At 42.5% G+C, this 24,305-nt stretch overlaps 1 protein-coding gene across 7 annotated transcripts in view; it reads left to right on the top strand.

Annotated features, from left to right (window-relative positions):
- The window catches only part of VPS13A (vacuolar protein sorting 13 homolog A), a 254,743-nt gene that overhangs the window by 123,286 nt on the left and 107,152 nt on the right, over positions 1 to 24,305 (top strand). For all 7 annotated transcript variants that reach the window (XM_084834257.1, XM_084834259.1, XM_084834258.1 and 4 more), the window contains 8 exons: positions 515 to 631; positions 6,047 to 6,150; positions 6,710 to 6,877; positions 12,026 to 12,333; positions 13,775 to 13,922; positions 15,921 to 16,071; positions 16,805 to 16,932; positions 19,542 to 19,711. In XM_084834257.1, the coding sequence (XP_084690383.1) occupies positions 515 to 631; positions 6,047 to 6,150; positions 6,710 to 6,877; positions 12,026 to 12,333; positions 13,775 to 13,922; positions 15,921 to 16,071; positions 16,805 to 16,932; positions 19,542 to 19,711 (1,294 nt within the window). The remainder of the gene's footprint in view (positions 1 to 514; positions 632 to 6,046; positions 6,151 to 6,709; positions 6,878 to 12,025; positions 12,334 to 13,774; positions 13,923 to 15,920; positions 16,072 to 16,804; positions 16,933 to 19,541; positions 19,712 to 24,305) is intronic.

Raw genomic sequence — 24,305 nt, 5'->3', positions numbered from 1 at the left:
GAGCTATTCTGTGGTTGATGGTGTAGGCATTACTGATAGAAAATGTTAGCATTTCAGAAGAAGTTTGTTCCCTCTTGTTTCCATGTGTAACTTGATGGAAATCCCTCATGCCCAAAGCAGCATTTTGCCAAAGCTACAGTCCCCACCCATCCTTGGAATCCTAGTATTAGAAAGAATAAATAGATTTCCACCCTCGCACCTCACCCCACTCCCATTATGTAGCCATGCCTTTGTCAAGTCTTGCACTGAGGAAGGAGGCGGAGAGACATTATTTCTTTGCGATGCCTAGCCCTCTAAGCACACTACTTGTCTCATCCAGCTCCACTTATAAAAGTAATCAGACAAAACATTTTAAACAAAATCTAGTTTGTAGATTACTACGTTGGTTGCTTTCCTCCTGTGTCTTTGTGTGTCACCCTGTGTCTTTATGCATGTGTCTACCACGATGGAATTTAGATCTCTTAACTGGGAACCATATTGTTATTATAATGCTTGCTTTTTAACTTTCCCATAGCTTCTAAAAAGTCAAAATATGAGGATGTTTGTGATCTCCATGTTTGCTCAGACATGTCCTGTTTACGCATTTTTATGAGAGAACAAAAACGCAGGATATCTGAAATTCGTGTTGAAGGTAAGAATAAAACAAGACAGAGCAGGGGTAGGCAACATAGTGCCCATGGGCACCACTGTGCCTCTGGGCACCTTTCTTGATGTCCACTGAGGTGCTCTACCCCTCCCACTTTTTTTAAAAAATAATACAATTTCTTATTAGCAGCTGGAATTGTTTCAGAGAGAATTGGGAAGAGAGAGAGTGAGAGAGAAAAAAGATATGTGGGTGGAGGGAGGAATGAGTTGGCTGGTGGAGTTGGGAGAGAGAAAAAGTATTTGTCTTCTGTGAAATAGGTTTCTCCTGAGCCTCATGGAGGGCAGTCCATACCTCGGAGGATGGTGCCTCCTCCTGGCGCAAGTAGGTAGGGTCCACTTCTAGATCTTTTCTTCTCCAGGGGAGGAACTGTCCTGCTTCCCAGACCAGCCCTGCCCAGTGAACAGAGTGTTTGAGTCTGGTTGGAGCTTCCTTAGTCCTCTTCATCACTCTCTCAGTCTCTGTTTCTCTTCCTCTTTCCCCTACCTCTGTTCCTACTCTTTTAATTATAGTCATGTGGGGTGGGGGGAGATTACATCTAAGCAGGAGGAAAGAAGAAGTTGTTGGCATTTGCGGCTGGTGCTCTGTGTCCCCAGCTATAGGGTGGGAAGGGCCTTGAAGCACCAATGGAGCTTCTAGCCATGGGAATGAATTCTAGCCACAGGAGTGCTCACCTTGTAAGGTGCTAGGCCTGATGCAGCCTTGCAGCGAAGGACTCCAGAGGCCTGCTTCTGATCCAGGCCAGCCACGAGCCGCCACAGTGGATATGGTCCATCCCAACTCCCTCCCCCACCACAGGACTCGGAGGAGACATGATTGCCACCCGGTGCAGACCTCTGATTTGAGACAGAGAGCTTGGTTTCCAGCTCAGGAGAGCAGGAGGGCTCAGGTCTGAGTGTGGCTTTGGTGCTAATTCAAGAAGGATGCCAGAGTGCAGCAGGGGTGAGTAACTTGGCACGCCCTACCCTAGACCTACAATGGCCTGGACAGAAAGCCCTGCTACAGTTTTTAGACTGGATAAAAGGGCTTCTATCCCATGAAATAATAGGGCCCCTGGCAAAGGGGGAGGGAGTGTACAGAGTCTGTTTCTCCAAGGAAAAGCACAAAGACAAACAGAAAAAGTCTAAGGCTAGAGGGAGGGCCAAACAGAAAGATAAAAGGTCCACCTGCTCTTCCTCTAGGGATTCCTCCAGGGTTTCTTGCTCAGACTCCCAGTCCTCTCGTCCTTTCTCTTCGTCATCAAGTTTTGCCAAATTCTCTCCATCGCTCTTCCAAAAAATGCAAGTGTAAGAGCAAGAGCAAGCGTAGAGGTAAAAGAAAAGACCATCCAGGGGGAACGCACCTTTCTGCGTGGAGGAGTCTGGGGATTCAGTTGATTCAGAAGGGGAATCTGGGGAATTGTCTGAGGAGGAGGTAGAAACTGTCAGGGTTGGATCTGAGCCCATAGAGTCCCAAAGTAGCTCTGATTCTGAGGAGGAGATAGAGTCCGTGGGGGAGGAACCCCCTCAGGTTTCAGAGGCGCAGCAGGAGGGGAACCCCCCCCCCCCGCTCACATTCCTGGGAGCGACAGTGACCCTGGCAGGGAAAGGAAAGGTGCCTCCTGTGCAAGCACCGGGAAAGGGACGGACAACTTGAGCTTTTAGATGCGAGGCGCAGGCACAAGCGAGAAGTTGCAGGAGCCGAGCTGAGGTGCTCAGCCCGGTTGGCTCGATGTCAACAGATGCACTCCGAGGCCCCACGGGAGAGGAGGAGGCTTTCCCCTCCAACTCCGTAAGTTCAGAGAGTTGCCACGCTTTTCTCCAAACGGAGACCAACTGACGTCCTAACTCTTAGAAACCCCTGATAGGCTGTCCCTTTGTATTTCCTCTGAGTCTCAGGCAATTAGCATTTGTAAGCTTCATTAGGTTGAATGGAAATAAAGCCTTGGAAAGCAGCCCTTTTGTCTGGGTGTTGATTCTGGCTACTGGAGGATTCAGACAGCAACAGGGACATTCCTGACAACATCTTTACTAAAAACAATTCATCTGTTCCTAGCTCTGTTTCTGCATCAGCTTAGTTCTGTGCCTCCTTGCTTCTTCTGGAATTTGTGATTTATGACCTGGACCGTCTATGACCTCACTTAATTGCTCTCTCCTTGTATTTCTTCAGACGCTTATCTCCTCTTGGACCTTCGATCCCAGCACACTTTTCAGCCGCTCTTCTATTACGTCGTCCACTTTCGATCTCCGGTCTCCCCAGTAATCCAACCCAGCCTTTGTTCTCTTCCTAATCTTCTGTTAGCTACCAGCACGCTGCTGACCGGGGGAGCTCTAAAACAGCCTCAGTCCTGGGAGGGGCATTACCAGAGCAGGACGAAGTGCCTCATGGACATCCAAAGGACTCTTTCCAGCCTGAAGGAACATGGTGTCATGGTGAACATGGCAAAGCATTCCTTGCTCCCAATGCAGCATTTGGAGCTGGTACTCGATATCTCACAGTTCCAGGTGTTCCTCTCAGCAGAGCAACAGACCAAGTTTTAACAGCTCACAACTTCCATCCGGGCAGGGATTCCTCAAACCTCATGACACTAGCCAAGTTCATGGTCCTCCAGATTCCATTCCCAAGAGTTACAGAGATTCCACTTCCTTTTCAGAGTGAAATTGCCAGTCACATTCCCATGAGGATATTGATACCAGTTCAATTCAAGCAAGAGCTGGACTGGTGGATGCAGCCCAGCAGACTGTCCGAAGGAGTTAGTCTCCAGATGTCCAATCAGACTGTAGTCACAACCAATGCCAATCTGTTTAAACAGGGGGCTCAGTCTGGATAGGAAGAGGTGACTCAAGTGACCTAGTCAGTTTAGGATGCTCAGAAGAGTATAGATTGGTCAGAATTTCAGGCAGTGAAACTGGTGTTGTGGGAATTCAAGCATGACGTCATGGAAAGCCACATTCTTGTTTGCACAGACAACATTTCGCCCCAGGCATAAATGAATCATCAAGGTGGGATGAAATCCAGGTCACTCAACAAGGAGGAAGCAGAGAGTCATCTATCAATCAGAGCAGAACAACTAGCTGGAAAGGCAAATGTCATGGCCGATTGGCTCAGCAGGATGCTCATCCAGGAGTCGGAATGGGGGCTACCCCCTCAGATGTTTCTCTGGGTGACTCAACACTTCACCTGCCTGATTCTGGACCTACTTGGAAGCCCACAAAATATTTAAATTGTCCTCTTCTCAAGGTTTCAGTGCAATGAAATATTAGGCATAAATGCTTTGGAGGTGGCGTGGCCAAGAGGTCTTCTGTGTGCCTTTCCACTTGTACTCCTGTTGCCCCAGGTAATATGGAAAATAAGGAAGGAGGGGGTGGAGGTGATTCTCATAACACCATTTTGTCCCAGGCACCCCGGGTTTGCGGATCTCATGGAATTACCTGGGCAGGAGCATTGATAGCTTCCACTCAGGGGCATCTGCTGTCTCAGGGCCTGGGCCTGGATCTGTGGTTGGAAATTTTCCATTTAACAGCCTGGAAACTGAACAGATCTGGCTGAAATAACTGGTTTATTGTAATAATGTTCTGAAAACTCTACTCTCATCCAGGAAAGAATCTACCAATAAAGTCTACAGTAACACTTGGAAAATGTTCCTGTCCTCGTGTGCATGCAAAAGAAAGGAACCTTACCCTAGTAAAGTGAAAGTTGTTCTTGAATTTCTGCAAGACGGTCTGGACAAAGGTCTTAGTACCAATACCATCAGATGCGAGGCAGCGGCACTAAATAGTATTCTGACTTGCAAAGGGAATAGATCCTTATCTTCTCACCCACATTTCAAAATTCAAAAAGGTTATTTTGAGGGGTGTCTCTGTTGAATTCCCCCCCCCCAATCCCTATACATAGATTTCCCACCTGGAATTTGAACCGTCCCTTATGGGGGTACCATTCAAACCGACGGCTAATTCTGCCTTAAGAATGCTGACTCTCAAAACAGGGGGAGGGGGGTTGTAGCTATCACATCCACCAGATGGGGCTCGGAGCTGAAGGGCACTGTCTTCCGACCCACAGTTATGTATTTTTCACACTGATAGCGTTGTGTTGAAACCAGACCCTTCCATTGTTCCGAAGGTAAAATCCCTTTTTCATACGCTGCAGGAATGGTCACTTCCTACCTTTTGTTTTAACTCTTCTCATCCTCAGGAGCCAAATTGGCATAAATTAGATGTCCAGAGAGCCTTGAGGTTTTATTTGGACAGGACTTTGGAGGTATGAAAAAGTGAAGCTGTGTTTGTGGCTTTTCAGGGAAGTAAGGTTTCTCCTTCCACCATCTTCAGGTGGTTGAGGGCATGCATCATTCATGCCTACCAGGTATTAGACAAGTGGCTGCCTGATGCGATCACAGCATGCTCACTCTGAGGTTGCCTCCACCACATTTAAGGAGAATTTTCCCATCAAGGATATTTCCAAAGCAGCAACATGGGCTTCTGTACATATATTTTCAAAACACTATAATTTCAACAAGTTTGGTTCTGCATCAGCAGCCTTCAGCCAAAAATTTTAGTGTCAGTTAACGTGATCCTTGAAAGCCCACCTGGTTGTCTGTATTGCTCTAGTATAGCCCAAAGTGTGGAATGTCCTCTGTGAGGCTTAGGAGAAAAGTGAAATTTTCCTACCATGAATTTCTGTTCTCTAAACATCATGAAGGGCATTCTGCCAACCTCTTCTTTCCAGGATCAGTCATCTCTTTCAGTTAGACTAGGCTTCTGACAGCATCCTGCATGTGGAGGAGATGGATAATGCCTTCAGGTGCCCTGGGGGTCCTGTTGTACATCTATCATATGTATGCCTATGAGCCTCTTTGCGCACTGTTGTTCACAGTTTCTTCGTTATAGTTCATGTTATTGTTAGGTCATCTGCAGAGGTTGGTCATGGATGGAATTGGTTCTTGCAACAGGGGTTGAAGGGCATTCTTGCTTTTTCAATCCAGTCTGGGAAAGAGGGAGTCTCTTCCTCCTGGAAAGGGAAAGATCTAAAAATAGACCCTGCCTACTTGCTCCAGGAGAAGATGCCATTTCCCAAGATGTAGAATACCCTCTGATGCTCAGAGAACAGACATTCACAGTATGACAATTTCCATTTTCTCTTGGCAGTGAAAACAGTGGGTTTAAAGAAGTTGTTTAATTGTTGGGGCTCAGACTCCACCTCTGCTTTGTTGTCAAGTTTTGGGGGCAGTTTACTTCTCCCTTGTGTGTGCGCCTATGTGACTAGCCATGCCTCCCATGGTAGCCATTTCATGGTGGTTGACAGGACAGTTTCTCAAATTGCTAAATGTGTCCACAGACAGCCCAAAAAAGATTGCCTACCCCTATGGTAGAGGAAATACTCTGAAGAGTGTGTCCTATTAGGTGCATTGATTAATACTGTTATATTTAGGTCTTGATAGCCAGGTAATGATGAAGAAAGAAACAACTGAAATATCAGCTAAGTTGAAGAATATAATTATTGTGGATTGTGATGAGGCAGCACTATATAAAAAGGTATGAACGTTCATTTAAGGTGTTGATGTCTGCTAGCTGGTAGTGCCAATTGTATGATAGGCTCTCTACAGAAAACATAGTATTAGCAATTTAAATATTTTGTCTGGACCTGATTTAACAGCAGTTGCTTTAAATAATCTCAATCTTTCCTTCTTGCTCAGTGCAGGTTCTGGGCATATGCATCATACCAAAGGGTATGGAGACAGAGGTCCATTAACTTAAACTTCAATGCATGCATGCAACACATATATTGGACTGGACCCTGTAATGTAGAGAGAAAAGAAATAGAATTGGAAGAGGACACTCTTAGGTCTCATTCCCCCCCTTTCAATTGTGCTCCTTGAAAATTTGCTCTGGGGGGTAAGTGGGAGGTGACCCATGGGGCTGCAGGGGCCAAAATCGGCCACATTCTCATCCCCCCAACACTTCTGATTGTGGAAGCCTCCTCTATATCCCTGCCCCTTTTGTGAACAGAAAGGATCCAACCCATGGTCTTCATTTTTCTATATAAATCTGTATAATTATCTTAACAGTGAACACCATTTTTTTCTGTTTTAAGGCTCTCTATATTACTGGAAAAGAAGTCTTTAGTTTCAAAATGGTGACATACACGTATGCTACAGATGGTATTTCTTATACAAATATGAACGCTGTTGACAGCCAGATTTATTTAACTGTTGGATGCATTCAAATTGTTTTTGTCAACAAATTTGTTTCTGCTATTTTGGTAAGTTGAAACATTTTCCTCTTTGTTTTAGAAAATGTAGGTAGTACATGTATAGTTATGTTAAAGAAAAACTGATTTCTGATTATTCTGCGTTGGGAGATCAGGGGGAGCTTTCCACTAGAATTACCACATTTGTGTTTACAGCCCAATATTCTTGAAATTAAATAAGAAACTGTAGAATCTTATTAAATAACTGACTTATGTTGTATTCCAACACTAGTTAAAGTATTATGCAAACTGGAGTAGGGGTTTCAAAATTATGCTTGAGGTCTTTGTAAAATGGGGAGGAGAGGATGGGGAAGTCACATTCTGCAAATGGTATCCTTCTGCTGGCAGAACAGTGATTCTGGAACCAAGCCCTCAATTCTAGCATCAGATACTTAGGAATGTCCGTCCCTTCTGGTTGGAACCAATGTCGCCCTCGCAGCATCCTGTGGAGTCTCTGCGGGACGCTATCTCAAACAGCTTTTTAAAAGGTTGAAAAACCTTTTCATCTCCCCACTGGAATTAAAGGGGGGGGGGCAAGGCAGCATCTGGATAACATCTTGGAGAAAAGTACTTCCCATGAGGCAGTGGGGGGGCTGGATTCCAGGATTACTTTCCCAGAGCTTAACCATCGCAAAAAGCTGTGCTGAAACTCCTATTTAATAGGAGAAAACAGGGCTGACGTGTTCCATTGTAATATATGGATTATCAACAACACGTGAGGGATGGTTTAAGAATATCAGCAATATTTGAGAATATTTGAGGACCTGCAAGATTTGTTTGAAGAGAAACATGGCTACACCGAGGAGAAGGAAGGGGATTGCATCACCGCCCACTCCTCCCATACCGCCTTTACAAAAAGCTCAGAGAACAGAAGATATAGGGGAATTATTTACTTTGATAAAAACTTTATCTTCGCAATTTGCGGAGCAAGCCAAGAGGTTGGATTTAATCCAAAATTCCATCACTGCCCTGCAAAGAGCTGTGGATTTAATTAATGCTTCCTGGCAAAAAATGAAGACGAAAGTTAACGAGCTACAAGATAGGCTGACAATGAATGAAACTACGACACAAGCTTTTTTCAAAAATATCTCTGCCAGAATTTCCCAACTGGAGGCCTTTATGCGCAGATCCAATGTATGTATTATTGGGATTAAAAATCTGCCTAGTGATGTAAATTTGCCTACCTTTGTGGACAAGCTTTTACATGAGATACTCCCTATGCCATCTGATTATTTACTTGATATTGAGCAGGCATTTCGTGTGCCAAATGCTAAAGGGACTGACCATACGATTATAGTCCAATTTGCAAGAGTCTTCACAAAGAATTTTATCCTGCATTTGGCAAGTGAGGGTGGAAGTCTTTGGAAAAAAGATAAAGTTATGTTGTTTCCAGATACTTCAAAGCGGTGGTGAATAAAAGAAGGCAATTCATCAAGGCGAAGAATATGGCAAAACAAATGAACTTACAGTATTATTTAAAATATCCTGCTACATTTTGCATTGTTTCTGAAGGTCAGATGAAGAAGTTCCTAAATCATGAAATGACGGAGGCATGGCTGAATGTAAAAATTTGTGAGATTTCTGTTCCAGCCCCCTGAACTGGAATTTTTAAATAAGCTTTGTTTAATGTTTATGTTTAGGCTACATGATTCAGGCTAGGCCAGAAGATATTTGATTATACATATATATGTTTACTTTCTTTCATTTTTCTTTTTTTATTTTTCTTTAAATTCTCTTTTTCCAAAATATATATGATATGCTGTATTTAAATATTGTTTGAGGGTGTATTGTGCACACTCATTTATATATCTAGTATAAAATACATCACTGATTGTTGTAAGGTTGCTTTTAAGCTTTATTATTATATAACATAATTTTATCTTTTTTTAATCATTATTACTATTATTATTATTACTATAAGAGTACTCAGTAAGATTTTTGGTTGGTTGAATTATTAAGCTTTATTATTACTATTATATTTTAACTTAAGGGCAATATATGGTTACTGGGAATGAATTGTAGGCCTGCTTTCTTGTTATAAGATTGATGATACGATATTGAAATGTGAGGTTGATTATTAAATTGTAGTATTGCTAGTGATATAGGTATAGTTTCTAAAATAGAATGGCATCTGAAGCCCGTGGTTATTGGAGTTTAAATTTAACCCTTTAAAAGAGGAGAGGGAAGAGGAAAAAAAGGAAAATTTCTTTTTTTTCTTTTCTTTTCCTTTCTTTTCCTTTTTGTTATTGTTGTGTCCTCATAAGAATATTGCATTGTTGGGAAACTGTAGTTATTGATCAGGTTTTTGGTATTGTTTATTTAATTTATAAAGACAAAATAAATCTAAAGTATTTTTTAAAAAAAGATACTTAGGAATGTGGAAAACTGTGTGCCTGGGATTTCTCCAGCCATCATTAAATATGATGTTACTGACGTCGGGAAAACCACTAAACCGTTCAGGTATGACCTAAATCATATCCCTGATGAATATACAGTGGAGGTGAGGAATAGATTTCAGGGATTAGACCTGATAGACAGAGTGCCTGAGGAACTATGGACGGAGGTCTGTAACATTGTTCAGGAGGCAGCAACGAAATCCATCCCAAAGAAAAAGAAATGCAAGAAAGCAAAGTGGCTGTCTGATGAGGCTTTACAAGTAGCTGAGGAAAGAAGGGAAGCGAAAAGCAAGGGAGAAAGGGGAAGATATACCCAACTGAATGCAGAGTTCCAGAGAATAGCAAGGAGAGACAAGAAGGCCTTCTTAAATGAACAATGCAAAGAAATCGAGGAAAACAACAGAATGGGAAAGACTAGAGATCTCTTCAAGAAAATTGGAGATCTCAAGGGAACGTTTTGTGCAAAGACGGGCATGATAAAGGACAAAGAAGGCAGGGACCTAACAGAAGCAGATGAGATTAAGAAGAGGTAGCAAGAATACACAGAAGAACTATACAGGAAAGATCTTAATGTCCCTGATAGCCATGATAGTGCGGTCACTGAACTTGAGCCGGACATCCTAGAGAGTGAAGTCAAGTGGGCCTTAGGAAGCATTAGTAACAACAAAGCTAGCGGAGATGACAGTATTCCAGCTGAGCTATTTAAAATCCTAAAAGATGATGCTGTTAAAGTGCTGCATTCAATATGCCAACAAATCTGGAACACTCAACAGTGGCCACAAGACTGGAAAAGGTCAGTTTACATTCCAATTCCAAAGAAGGGCAACGCCAAAGAGTGTTCAAACTACCGCACAATTGCGCTCATTTCACATGCCAGCAAGGTGATGCTCAAAATCCTACAAGCTAGGCTTCAGCAGTATGCGAACCGAGAACTACTGGAAGTACAAGCTGGGTTTCGAAGAGGCAGAGGAACTAGAGATAAATCGCCAACATTCGCTGCATCATGGAGAAAGCAAGAGAATTCCAGAAAAACGTCTATTTCTGCTTCATTGACTACGCTAAAGCCTTTGATTGTGTGGATCACAACAAACTGTGGCAAATTCTGAAAGTGATGGGAGTACCAGACCACCTTACCTGTCTCCTGAGAAACCTGTACGAGGGTCAAGAAGCAACAGTAAGAACCAGACATGGAACAACCGATTGGTTCAAAATTGGGAAAGGAGTACGACAAGGCTGCATATTGTCACCCTGCTTATTTAACTTATATGCAGAGTACATCATGAGAAATGCCGGGTTGGATGAATCAGAGGTCGGAATTAAGATTGCTGGGCGAATTATCAACAACCTCCGATATGCAGACGATACCACCCTAATGGCAGAAAGCGAAGAGGATCTCAAGAGCCTCTTGTTGAGGGTGAAAGAGGAGAGTGCAAAAGCTGGTTTGAAACTCAACATTAAAAAAACGAAGATCATGGCATCTGGCCCCATCACTTCCTGGCATATAGAAGGGGAAGAAATGGCAGCAGTGACAGATTTTACTTTCTTGGGCTCCAAGATCACCGCAGACGGTGACTGTAGCCATGAAATTAAAAGACGCTTGCTCCTTGGGAGGAAAGCTATGGCCAACCTAGACAGCATAGTAAGAAGCAGAGACATCACCTTGCCGACAAAGGTCCGTCTAATCAAAGCTATGGTTTTCCCAGTAGTAATGTATGGCTGTGAGAGCTGGACTATAAGGAAGGCTGAGCGCCGAAGAATTGATGCTTTCGAACTGTGGTGCTGGAGAAGACTCTTACGAGTGCCCTGGACTGCAAGGAGGTCAAATCAGTCCATCCTAAAGGAAATCAACCCTGAGTGCTCATTGGAAGGACAGATAATGAAGCTGAAGCTCCAATATTTTGGCCACCTAATGCGAAGAGAAAACTCCCTGGAAAAGACCCTGATGCTGGGAAAGACTGAAGGCAAAAGGAGAAGGGGACGGCAGAGGATGAGATGGCTAGATAGCATCACGGATGCAATGAATATGAACTTGAGCACGCTCCGGGAGAGAGCGCAGGACAGGAAGGCCTGGCGTGCTATGGTCCATGGGGTCACGAAGAGTCGGACACGACTGAACGACTGAACAACAACAACAACAAGGAGAAAGCAAACAAGCAGTCTAGTTGTGAAAGATAATTAAGCATATAGTGGTTCACTTTCTGGAATCTAGACTCCTCTTGTACTGTCACTGCTTCAAATACCTTTTGTCATTTTTGTATTTCATTCTCTTACAGTTAAAGTGGTGGTTTAAAGACGTAGAACTGCATCTGTACTCACAAGGGTATTTTCTTCTAGGGCTGTCACTGGTTAATTTATTGATCAACTAAAATTTCTTTACTCTCTCAATTTTCATTTTATATGGTTAGACTTAATAGATCTGAAGCAAGAAGCATTCTTTTTTTCATGATGCATACATGTGTCATAGTGAGTCATTTATAAAAAAAAACTTAATTATGGGTATCTTTTTAGTCGATTTAAACTTTTTGAAATCAATCTAATCAATTAAACATTGCAGCCCTACTTCCTTTATATCTATATGTTTTCTCCTGCTGTAAAAAAAGTTTGTTATTCAAGTGCTTATGTGTGAGAAAGAGACAGAATAACACATTGATTTGGAATGCATGACGGATTAACATTTAACATTGATATGTTAATGAAATATTCCTATGACTGTTTGTCATCATCATCATCATCTGTTACTGAAATATTCTTATCACTTTTCCAGGCATTCGTAAACAATTTTCAGACAGCGAAGGAAGCAATTACTGAAGCTACAGTTCAGGCTGCTGAGAAAGCAGCTACTGGTGTAAAGGAATTGGCTCAGCAGAGTTCCCGAATGGCATTGGACATTAATATTAAAGCACCTGTTGTCATAATCCCACAGTCAGCAATATCTACTGATGTTCTGGTTGCTGATTTTGGTTTGATCACTGTAAAGAATGAATTTTTGCTTGTTAAAACTAAGCTTCGATATAACATCCCACCTATTCTTGACAGTATGCATGTCACACTGAGTGAACTAAAGTTGTACAGGTAATTTAAAGATAATTTTGTAGTTAATTTACCTAAATTTAGTTGTTAGAATGAACAACATTGTTGAAAAGATACTATGCAAAATACTGCCAGTATACACTGTGTGTATACCGAACAAAAATTAGATTTTGCTAATTAATGTTGCTCTTTAAAAGATAAAGTTCTTTCTCTCATGTTGGACCAGAGGGGGGATTTGGGAGATCTCAGCGTTCATGATAAGCCCACCTTGACTGGAGTGGCTCAGGACTTCATGCCTGCCATGGCAACCACGGGATGATCTAAACATGTTGTCACCCCAACACGTGTATAGGGACACAGACCTAACGATTTGCTTGAATAGGAAGGAGGAAGGTGGTCTGGGTGTGTGGGACTTCTTGTTAACTAGTGCCATGGTTACCATTACATGTAAAATAGGAGCTCTGAATAGTATCCTATGTTGTGAAGGCATGTGTCTCTTCACACCATCATTACAAGTGATTCCTTAAGGAGGTGGCACTGCGTAACTCCCCCCGGAGGTCCATAGATTTGCCACCTAAATTGGGTACTAACAGCTCTTATAAGTTTTCCTTTTGAAACCATGGCCGTCTGTTCCCTTCAACAATGTTCCTTTTGGCCATCATGTCAGTCAAACATTTCTTGGAGCTGGGAGCTGTCTCAGACCACAGCTATGCACTTTGCACACATATATGGTGGTCCTTAAGCCAGACCCCGAGTTAATTCCATGTTTCAGGGGGTACAATATTTTTTTCTTACCTGCATTCTGTCCCAAATCACCTCATCCACAGGAGCAGTGCTGGCATAATTATATGTGCTTAAGGCCCTCTGTTTTTATTTCCACCTTGTCAGCAGCCATTCCATTAGGCTGAAGAGCATAAGGAGAGGAGAAAAGCAAGGCTATTTCATTGCCTTTGCTAAAAGACTAGCTGCCTTTGGTTCATCCCAACTGTCATCTAGCTGGCAGCCATTACATCAGGCAACTTGAACCGCTCCCATCCCAGCTGGCTGTGATAAGAACTGTAACTTTAAGAACTGGTTCCTGAATTTTCTTTTTACCTCCTTCTTCTCCATGCAATTGTTGGGTTAACTTGGCTTGTTAAACCCATAAACAATCCAGAGTTGTGGTTTCACACATCATGAAACAACCCAGGAATGGGGTGTTCCTAGGTTGTAAATTAAAAGTGGAAATGACAAGCATGAGGGTCACACGCTCATCTTGTCCCCACAATTCTTGGGTTAAACAATCTGGGAATTGCATCGATGTTGTGCAAAACAAGTCAGAGAGTATATTGCTCTCTATATACACAAGTTCAAATATGTTTCCTTTTTAATTACGTATTTAATTTCAGGATGCAGTCCTGAGCCCAGTTACATGCATTGTAACTGCGTGCGCAATCTTGTGAGCTATGATTAGAATATAAATATTTTCCATTTCTATTTACAGATCAAGTATTGTGAGCGGCTTACTACAAAATGAAATACAACTATTACAGCCATTAAATCTTGAAGTTACTGTTGAACGCAGTTTGGCCGCTGTTTGGTATCATGAAATTCCTGACATTAAAATATTTGGACGTCTCAAGCCAATGAATGTAAGTTCTTGATTTAGAAAATGTTTTTGAAGTTTAGAACTTATTCTGTACAGTACCTGAACACAGGTAGCCAAAATGTGCAGTTATTTTAACATAGCAGTAGCTGTTGCTGCAATTATTGTCAAGAAAAGGAACAAAATGAAATGTTTGTCCTTGCCTTTCAAATATCCCATTGCTTGTCACATGCCGTAACTTATCAGCAATATATAATTCAGGGATGGGAAACCTCAGGTGTATAACCCTCCTGGGGTCCCAATATGACTCCCTGAGGGTCTTCAGATGGCTATGCCCCCTTCTCCTGGCCTCATCCCTTTCTCACAACCACTGGTCATTTGGTGGTTTCTCATTTTTTCTGGATCCCCTCCCCCTCATTCTAAAAGTTTGAAATGTCTTTCTTAAGGCTTAGTTACAGGCAGTAAGAGCTAAAATATGCTGGCATTTTTTTTGTATTTTTATCCCACCCATTTTGCCTTTGGCCCTGCTCACCACTGAAATGTGGTCCCCAAGAGCTTCTCCAAAATTGAAATTGGCCCTCAGGCTGAGTTACCCACCCCTGCTATAATTCATGAAAACATCAGAGTCATGCCACCTTAAAAATTAACATATCTATGATGGTGTAAGCTTTTGTGGACTAAAGTCCACTTCATCAGATATATGAAGTGTTATCCTGAGCTACATATATACATGGTTGTGGGGAGGGGAAAGAAGTAAACCGTGAGGTCAGGGGCAATGAAATTCAGAAAGTACAGACCATGACAGTTTGACCGTGGCTGTCCACAAAACAGTTGTTGGTGTTAGTACAGACATCCTGGCATTGGTAAACTAATTAACACATTTAATGTAATTTTTTTTTAAAAAAACCTTTATCCCAATTCAAGCCACAAGAGATAGATTAAACCTCTTGATGAATTGCAATTTCATCAGTTTCATGTTGTAGTCTCCCTTTGAAGTTAATTTGCTCAAGAATGGCCATTTTAAAGACAGAATATAGAGCGTCCTGGGAGGTTGAAACACAAGGGGTTGGATTCAGATGTTTCCTTCTGTGAATGAAAGGGTTCTTTCTATTTGTTTATGGGACAGAATGTTTGGCTCCAACCCCAAAATTACCAATATAACCACTTAAATAAGGTTTTCCTATATGGGGCATAAGCCAAAATAATCAAGCCTTCCAAACTTCTCAGTTTATGATTCAAAATAAAGAATAATGACATTTCAATACATCTTTTTAATGTTTTCTTATCCTGGGTCACATTCGCACAATATTCCCCCTGTAACGTTGTTCCATCCCAAATGGGACTTTCTCTACCTCCACCCCCCTCTTCCAGATCTAAACCCTGGGTAGTGTTTCCAAGTACTTAGACTACATGGGGAGTAGTTCCCTCTCTTAGGTCTTGGTCAGAAACCTCAAAATACATGACAGAAAGCCAGATTAACAAATAAACATGTTTAATTGCAGATTAACAACACATAAGGTAAGGGAGCAAACAGAGGATACATTAAAAAACAAAAACAAAATAAACTTACAAGCTGTCCACTTGGCTGTCCTGAGAAGCTATTTTTAAAAGTCTCCAGGGATGAAAGTCAGACTTGCCCATAGAAATCAGTGGGAAAATCCAATATATTAATGTAGTTGGGGTTGGTCACAAGTGTGTTCACCCACCACCCAAAATAACTGCAAAATGGAGAAAAAACACCAAAACCAGCCCAGTGAGGACTTGAACCTGCTCAGTGGGCACAGAGCGTTGACTGACTGTTGGAGAATAAATAGGAATATTTTAGGGAAGGGAAATTGGAATGGCGTGAGTGGAACCATGAACACAAGCACTTCATGCTGCAACATGTTTTAGGGTCTATTTGTTCTCTTTAAATATTTATTAGAACATTGTTAATAAGTTTTTTACCATAAGAGATTATGCCATCCAGTGGGCCTATAATGTTTAATACTGTCATACATACTGAAGCTCAAGTAATGCCAGTATTATCAACTTGTTTTCAAAGCTGATTCTTAGTCAGGATGACATAACTACTATCTTGAGGACCTTGAAGGAAAATTTAGGAGATAGTTCTGGCCCTCCACCATCTGTACCAGAAAGAAAAGATGTTCTGAGTATCCATAGTGGAGCTCCAAGTGTCTCCCAGCATTCTGGAGGTAAGTGTTTTGACAGCTTAAACTAAAGTCCAATTATATCTTTCTACAAGAAAAAAAATCAAATTAATAGCTATATAAACTATTATAGATAAACATTTCATGTGAAATTAGGATGCTTGTTCAGGGAAGATACATTAAAATTACTATTTTAGATAGAATATATATATATATATACACACATACATACATACACACACACACACATACTGTTAGGTCTTGTTCTACATAGTTTTGCTATATAAATTTCATAATTATTATAGTCAAGTTTTTTGTAGACTGCAAGATTCTGTATATATGTGGGAGAGCTAAAATTGTTTTGCTACAGCTGGACAGATTATATTATATTTCACGCTTAGTACAAAGAAGCTTACCCTGTTCGTCTTGAACAGCTTTTTAAAAAATTACTTTCCTTCTTAATGATCTAATCATTCTGTTTAATGTAGAAAAATAACCTCAAGAGCTGTACATTAGCTCTGTAGATTACTCCAAAACATTTATTACTCTATATTTTAAAATATTGCCTGAATACCCACATGTACTTCTGTCTCACAGACGTCACAGCTTTGGGTCTGGTAAGCTACTTGCTTTAGTGAAAGTACTTAATGACAAGACTAAATTAAATTTATCTAATGGAAAAAAGTCCCTTTCAAATGCAATACATTAGTGACTGTATAGCTTTCTTTCTTATAGTAATTCTTTTTGTGTTTAATACTAATTGCTCTAATTGTTAAAGCTGGAATAACAGTGGTGACATCTGCTGTGGTGGAAATGCATTCCTCCGTTAAGGTTAAAACAACACTAAAACTGGACTTCCAGTTTGATTCCTTGACTCTAGTGTTGTACAGTCCAAATTCCAACCAGGTAAGGAAAATACATAATTTTCTATAAAGTAAACTCAATACATTTATTTATCTGGAATTTTTTGACAAGCTTACTGTGATTCTTCAGTATTACAGTGTGGATAATCAGACAATGAAGGAAATACCTATGTGTTCAAACGTAATCAGCCCTGGGGGGGAAATTATTTCCAGGACTCTGGAAAAGTACCTAGTCATCACTGGTAAAATGATTTTTTAAAATTATTGATCATTTACATTAATCAGTAATTAATGTAATAATTACTGATCATTTAGCTGGAACATGGCCCTCTTTCAAGGAGGCATTAATAATCTACACCCCGTAATTGGCCATCCCCACTCCCCTTTGGAAGCTCTTATAAGCCAGGACAGACATGGGTCTCAGAAACATGTGGTTGGCTTGACCCCGCCATGCAATTCATCCATCTCTTTTAGCTGAATAAACTGAAACTCAACTATCAAAATTGCACAAGCAGTTGCCTCAGTCATGTCATCGGAATCTGCATTCACCATGTGAAGTCCAAGTCAGTGAATCTGAGTGATTCTGACAGCAAAGTGTTTTGCAAACTTGTCACAGCAGGCTTCATATGATCCCTTCTCACCACATTGGGGGCAGAATGTAGTAGCTCTTTAACCACCTGAAATAACTCCACTGGACAACACTGTGCTGACACAATAGAGGCACAAAAGGAAAACTTTTTTGCTGTCTTCACTTCCACAGAATAGTTCCTAAGACAGGCTCTAACCCATGTTTGACTGGACTGAGCCTGAGTTTTTCTCCATCTTTGCTCGAGTCTTCTACTCATATGCTTCATTGCCTTAAGCTAGGTATGTACGAATTGTGTACCTTCGGTGCCGCTTGACTTCCGCAGTTTGCGGCCAGTGCTCCATTCCGCCGTTAACAAGCCCCTGGAATTCGCCTCTTTTTTTTCCAACTCCGAAAATTACAAAGATAAATCCGTACCAACAACCGTAATTCTGGTGCCCAGCTGTCTCCATGAGTCTGCATAACTTCCGTAAGAATTGCTATTTTTCGTAAATACTTTTTAAAAAAATTGAAATCCTCCATCTCCGTTTACTTTCAGCCAAAACGCTTCCTCTTCCTAGGGTCTTTCCAAAAGAAGGCTGTCCTAGGTGTGCCTGAGTGATAAACTCTTTATTTAAAGTAACGCTGTTTTAAAGAAAGAAAAAAAACCTTTTAAAATGACCATGCTGCTCCAGGACCGGCATGGTCATTTTAAAAGGTTTTTTTCTTTCTTTAAAACAGCGTTGCTTTAAATAAAGAGTTTATCACTCAGGCACACCTAGGACAGCCTTCTTTTGGGAAGCCCCTAGGAAGACGAAGTGTTTTGGCTGAACGTAAACGGAGACGGAGGATTTCAATTTAAAAAGAACACCCACAAACAAGGCGGTGAGCACAATTCATTTTTTAAAAAAACTTACGTATTTATTATCAGAATATACTACACTGTGTTTTTATTTACGAAAATTCCGCGACTCTTTGCAGACGACGAAAAAAAAGCCGCATGACTGCTGGCTCCGCAGGACCTTGTGGTGCTGTTCCACAGAGGATTCTGTGGCACGGACTGAAGGGAATTCGATCCCATTTCAGTCCGTGGCAGAATTCTCTGACATCCCTACCTTAAGCTCCTCAGGAAATCAAGGAGCTCAGATGCTGCATCCTGGGAGAGGACGCTTGTGAGCAATTGTGTCAACAGGTTTGAGGCAATTAACAAAACATTATGAAATGCATCACTTAAAATGGAAATAAACTGAAAACTATTACATAAACTTGATCCAAAAGGCCAACTATTCTAATAAGTGAGTAAATTAAATTTCCAGAACAGCTCGTCTTGAAACAATAAAATTATCTAACCGTGCCTAAAGGTCTGCCTCAGTAGGAAACTTTTTACCTGTCTTTTGAAGCTAAAGCATAATTGGACTCTAGGGAGGGGGTTCCAATCACCCATACATGTGATGTCCAGAGACCATGAATGAGGACAGGTTGCTTACCTGTAACTGTAGTTCTTCAAGTGGTTGTCTGTGCAATCACACAGCCCATCCTCCTGCCCCGTAACTCCTGTCCTTTTGCTTGCACCAGTTCTTTGTTTTGGTGCTGCTATGGCACTCTTGGAGAAACTCTTGGGGAAAGGTGGAAGCACCACCCTTGAGGCATGTGCAGGAGGGGGGTAAGGTGGGTTTCCAGCCAAAACTTCTCAGCTCTAGAAAGTTCAGATGAAGGCTCTGTGCTGGCAAATCATCCATATGTGTGACTGTACAGATGACCACTCAAAGAACGACAGTTACAGGTTAGCAACCTGTCCTACTTCAGCTATTAAGGCTTATTTTTCAATGGAGAACAATATGCACCCTATATAGAAACATGTCGTTGGGGATACGCTATGATGCAGCTCCAAATATTTGTTGTACAAAATCTTCTGCTGGCACTTGCACAACAGTTTTCAGAACAGTTCTAATGAATAAGTTCCTTCCATTCAAGATTCCTTCTAATCAAGTTCAGAATCTGATCTCAGTGATAGTGTGCATATTGCAAAAACATTGTACTTACATAATTCTGGCTAATTTAAACTGTGCCTTTTCTTTTCAAAACAGCCTCCAGTTCAGGATGAACGAGATGGTCGTCTGAAACTTGCAGAATTTAAATTGTTGTTAATATCAACTGCTGTCAAAATGTTGTCAGATGGATCAATGAATGCCTCAGTCCGGTTAACAAACTGCACTTTAGATGATAAACGGCAGACAGTCCAGAATGCTACACCAAGGTGGTTATTCCTTTTAAAAACAGAGCAGTGAATTTTTGGTCAGGGTGAATCATAACACTACTGTCAGTACCACCAAGTTTGGTTGTAAATATTGAATGTGATCCAAAGTTAAATGTGTAAATGAACATTATTAATTCTTTCATAATACTAGAGCGTGGGGGTCATTCCATGAAGCTGAATGGTGAGAGATTCAGGACAAATAAAAAGCAATACTTCATCCCACAGCGCATAGTTACATCGTGGAATTTGTTGCCATAAGAGGAAGTGATGGCCACCAACTTGGATAGCTTTAACAGTGGATTAGACAAATTCATGGAGGATGAGGCTATCAGCAGTTACTAGACATGATGGTTGTTTGGTTGTTTGTTTATTTATTGCATTTCTATCCTGCCTTTTTCCTCTTGCAAGGAACCCAAGGCGGCTTACATTATCCTCCTCCTCCTCCATTTTATCCTCACAACAACAGCCCTGTGAGGTAGGTTGGGCTGAGAGTCTGTGACTGGCTCAAAGTCACCCAGTGAGTTTCCATGGCCAAGTGGGGACTAGAACCCGGTTCTCCCAGCTCCCAGTCCAACATTCTCATCACTACACCAAGGGAATATGCCTATGCTGTTGCACTCATGTCCTGCTTGTGGGTTTCCCATGGTCATCTGGTTGGCCATCGTACAAAACAGAATACTGGACTGGATAGGTGTTTGGTCTGATCCCACATGGCTCGTCTTATGTTCTTTATATGAATTCAGAACTTCCGTTGTATTGTAATTATTATATTATACTTCAATATATGTTTCTCCTCGTCCTTCCCAGTGCCCTTTATTTGCCATACATGGTCCTTTCTTTTGTCCCCCTTCCCCTCACTCTCTCTTCCAGAAAGTTTCATATTCTGCAGTGAGGTAAATATGACTTTTTCACGGATATTATTACATTTAATTTAATATAGGTAATAAAATTTCAGTGTCATTGATAAATGTGAACCTTCAGCTAATATCTCAGTGTGCTGTTGATATAATTGCCAGTAAACAGTAGAGTTACAGCTTCTCTCTCGAACCCCATCCTGCTGCCACCAAGCAACCATGCCTGTCTAGTGGGCACCAGCAGAAGAAGGCACAGTTGCTCAGCAGGAGGCAGCAGGATAGGGAGTCTTAAAGGGGCCCTTAATGGGGCCATGTCAGCAACATTACAGGCATAAACGCCTGTATTGTTGCAGACATGGCCCCGTTAAGGGCCCTATTTACATTTATGGGATAGTTAAAGAGCAGAATGAGCAGCCATATGAATGAAAAATGGTGCTCGGCGAGGAAACAGATGCCCATGCACTTGCCTGGCTTGGCGTTAGGGATGGTGGAGAATTTCTCCCTGAAACTTCGGTGGGCCGAGCGCCAACGTGTTCGGCCCCCCGAACAAGTTTCGGGGAGAAATCCTCCGCACACCCCCACCCCCCGCACCCCCACCCCCGGGACGGGACTTACCTTCGCCGAATGTCCCTCCCGGCGGCGGGTCCAGCCGGCGGTTCGGCGGGTGTTCGAGCGGGGCGGGAGCGGCAGCCGGTCTTTCAACCAGCTGCCGCCGCCGCCATTCCAATAAAAGAAAAAAAAAACGCCCCCGTGATAGGCTACATGACGATTAACGTAGCCTATCATGGCTAGATTTGCAAAGTCAGCCGTGATAGGCTACGTAAATCGTCACGTAGCCTATCACGGGTGACTTTAAAAAAAAAAAAAAGCGCGTACGGATAATGGCGGCCCACATATGGAGCCGCCATTCCCATTCCTTATTTGGTCGCCGTAGTCTACGTAAAGATTTACGTAGACTACAGCGACTAAATAAGGAACGTGAATGGCGGCTCCCTATGGGGGCCGCCATTAGCGTACGCGCTTTTTTTTTTTTAAAGTCACCCGTGATAGGCTACGTGACGATTAACGTAGCCTATCATGGCTGACTTTGCAGATCTAGCCGTGATAGGCTACATTAATCGTCACGTAGCCTATCACGGGGGTGTTTTTAAAAAAAAAAAAAATCACAATGGAGTTTGCGGCCGGGCGAGGCGGGAAGCCTCCTCCCTGGCCTGAATTTCGGCCGGGCGAGGCGGGAAGCCTCCCCCACGGCCTGAATTTCAGCCGGGGTGAGGCGGGAAGCCTCCCCCCCCGGCCTGAACTTCGCGGGGGGAGCAGCGAAGCGCCTCCCCCCCACCGCGAACAAGCTTCGACCAACGGTAAGTGCCTTTCGTCCACCCCTACTTGGCGTGTGCCAAGCTGGAGAAGTGCTGGGGTCTGCAGACGGCATCCAGGGGGCTGAGCCAGCGATTTCTCACTGGGCTTCAAGCCCCAACCAGGTGCCCACTCCATCCCTAGTGTAGAATGGTGGCATGCATCTGATGGATGCCTCTGTCATGGAGACTAATAATAGAATTAGGGTTGGAAAGGGCCTATAAGACCATCAAGTCCTACCCCCTGCTAAGTGCAGGAATCCAAGTCAAAGCATCCCTGACAGATGGCTGTCCAATTATGCTTCCAGTTATGACGGGCATGTAGTACAACAGGCTGAGGACCAGTGGTGCATGAAATTGAAGAGAGCAGTTGCTCCACATTAGTGTCCTAGGACTCCTGCCCATCTGCAAGGCTCTACTATCCTTTCTGCCCCAGATTTCTCGCTAATAGTACAGATTGCCATTGTATTCTGTGTTGTAACGTACAACATCAGCTAGCAGGGAGGAACGGTTTCCAGGAACTAATGCACTCTTTCTTGCACACTGTGGGAATGGTGCATTTCTCATAATATTACCCCAACAGTTATACTTGTGGCAGGCTGTATTGTGGCAGACTGAAGTAGGCTTTGAACTCTTAATTTAGAGGTGCCAAGATAGTGATAAATCATATCCAGGCTTACTTACAATGAGATACTTTATTGAGTACAATCAGCACCGAGGCGTACCCAGTGGTTGGATCAGACAGCTTTTCTGAACCCAGAGCCATGGGGTAAAATGGGTCTTATACCATCCATGTTAGCAATGAGGCAGCATGACACTAGCAAGCACCAACTAGCGTTCATTCCCAGCATAGACTAGCAGTGCTTGGTTTCCAGCACAGCCACCTTCAGCTTTAAGACAAACAAACTTCGCTTCCCAGGCACATCTTGATAAGACACTCTACTCATTAGTATGAAATGTGCTTGACTATCACCCTTTGACTCATCCTGGTAAATCAAGAGGTGTTAGGGAAAACAGCAGCTTTCTGAACCACAGTCAGAGAGAATTATGGGGCATCTAAGCCCCTCTAAAATTACGAGTAGCTAGGTACAGGCCTAGGGCCTTACACAGGCCTGACCAACAAATTGGTGGACTTGCTCAGCAGTGTAGGGGACACTGATAGTTTAAGAGTGGAACCTCAGCAGCAAGTATCTACACTTAATTTCCCATGATGGAGGCCTTCTTACTGTCAACCTCCTATCATAGCTAAGTGTAACATGTTCAGCAGCAGAGCAGGACATACAGAGAGAGTCTGTTTTTTCCTTTTCTCTCCCATTCTTTTGATACTGAGAGCTATGTACAGAAACTGACTATGCCTCTTGGACTGTATCCTCTTTCCTCTTTGATGGCCTTCCCAAATCTGGTTTCCAGCCCTCCTTCAACTGTCTTCAGCTGTCCTTCAAAGAATCTGCTTGTTCTTTGACACCTATTGTTACAGTCGCATGGTCAAGTTCTCCATCATCAACCCTTCTCTCTGTGGCTGCCAGTATGGAGGATCCAGCCTTGTTATGTTTTTTGGGCAATCTTCTCACTATCCTGTTTAATTCACAGAAATGCTGTACTCAGAAGAATTGCTTAGCTAAGTTTAAAGGTTTCTTGCTGTATGTTTACTTGCATGATTTTCTACCTTCCTCAGCTTCAGTTCACAATGTTCTTCTATGTGCAACTCATCTGAAATCCAGTGGCCTAGTCAAAGTCCATCTTGCAACCATCTCAGCATTCACAGGATAACTGGGCAATTTTTCCTCTGTCATGTACCTTTTAGTCAAACGATTCTTAAAGGGCTTTGTGAAACTCCACTGTGCAACAGCTTGTGCCTACGTAGTCTGTTATTGGTCATGATTCAGCTCATGTGCAAATCTTTTTGAGTGATTGGCCACCTTGGACCTGGTTTAAGACTGCCAGTGAATTGACTGCCTTCTATTCAGATACTTATTTCATATAGTTCCATAATGACACGATTGTGCTATGTCACAGCCTTACTTTTCTTCCCGAAATGGTTTCTGTGTTTCATATCAGTCAGGTGCTGACTGATGGTATCCATGTCATCTTAGTCTGATGGCAAACAAGCACTCCATACTTTGGGTGTTAAAAGCCAGTGTGGTGTAGTGGCTAGAGTGCTGGACTGGGAATCGGGAGATCCAGGTTCTAATCCCCATTCGGCCATGGAAGCTCACTGGGTGACTTTGGGCCAGTCACAGACTCTCAGCCCAACCCACCTCACAGGGTTGTTATTGTGAGGATAAAATGGAGGAAGGAGGAGGATCATGTATGCTGCCTTGAGTTCCTTGGACGAAAAAAGGCGGGATATAAATGCAATAAATAAATAAAGTGCTCTGTAGTTCTACT

The sequence above is a fragment of the Heloderma suspectum genome, chromosome 2, assembly GCF_057233095.1.
Source record: "Heloderma suspectum isolate Gila_16-S chromosome 2, 16-S_ref, whole genome shotgun sequence".
Taxonomy (NCBI): Eukaryota; Metazoa; Chordata; class Lepidosauria; order Squamata; family Helodermatidae; genus Heloderma; species Heloderma suspectum.
This window is presented reverse-complemented; position numbering and strand designations above follow the sequence as displayed.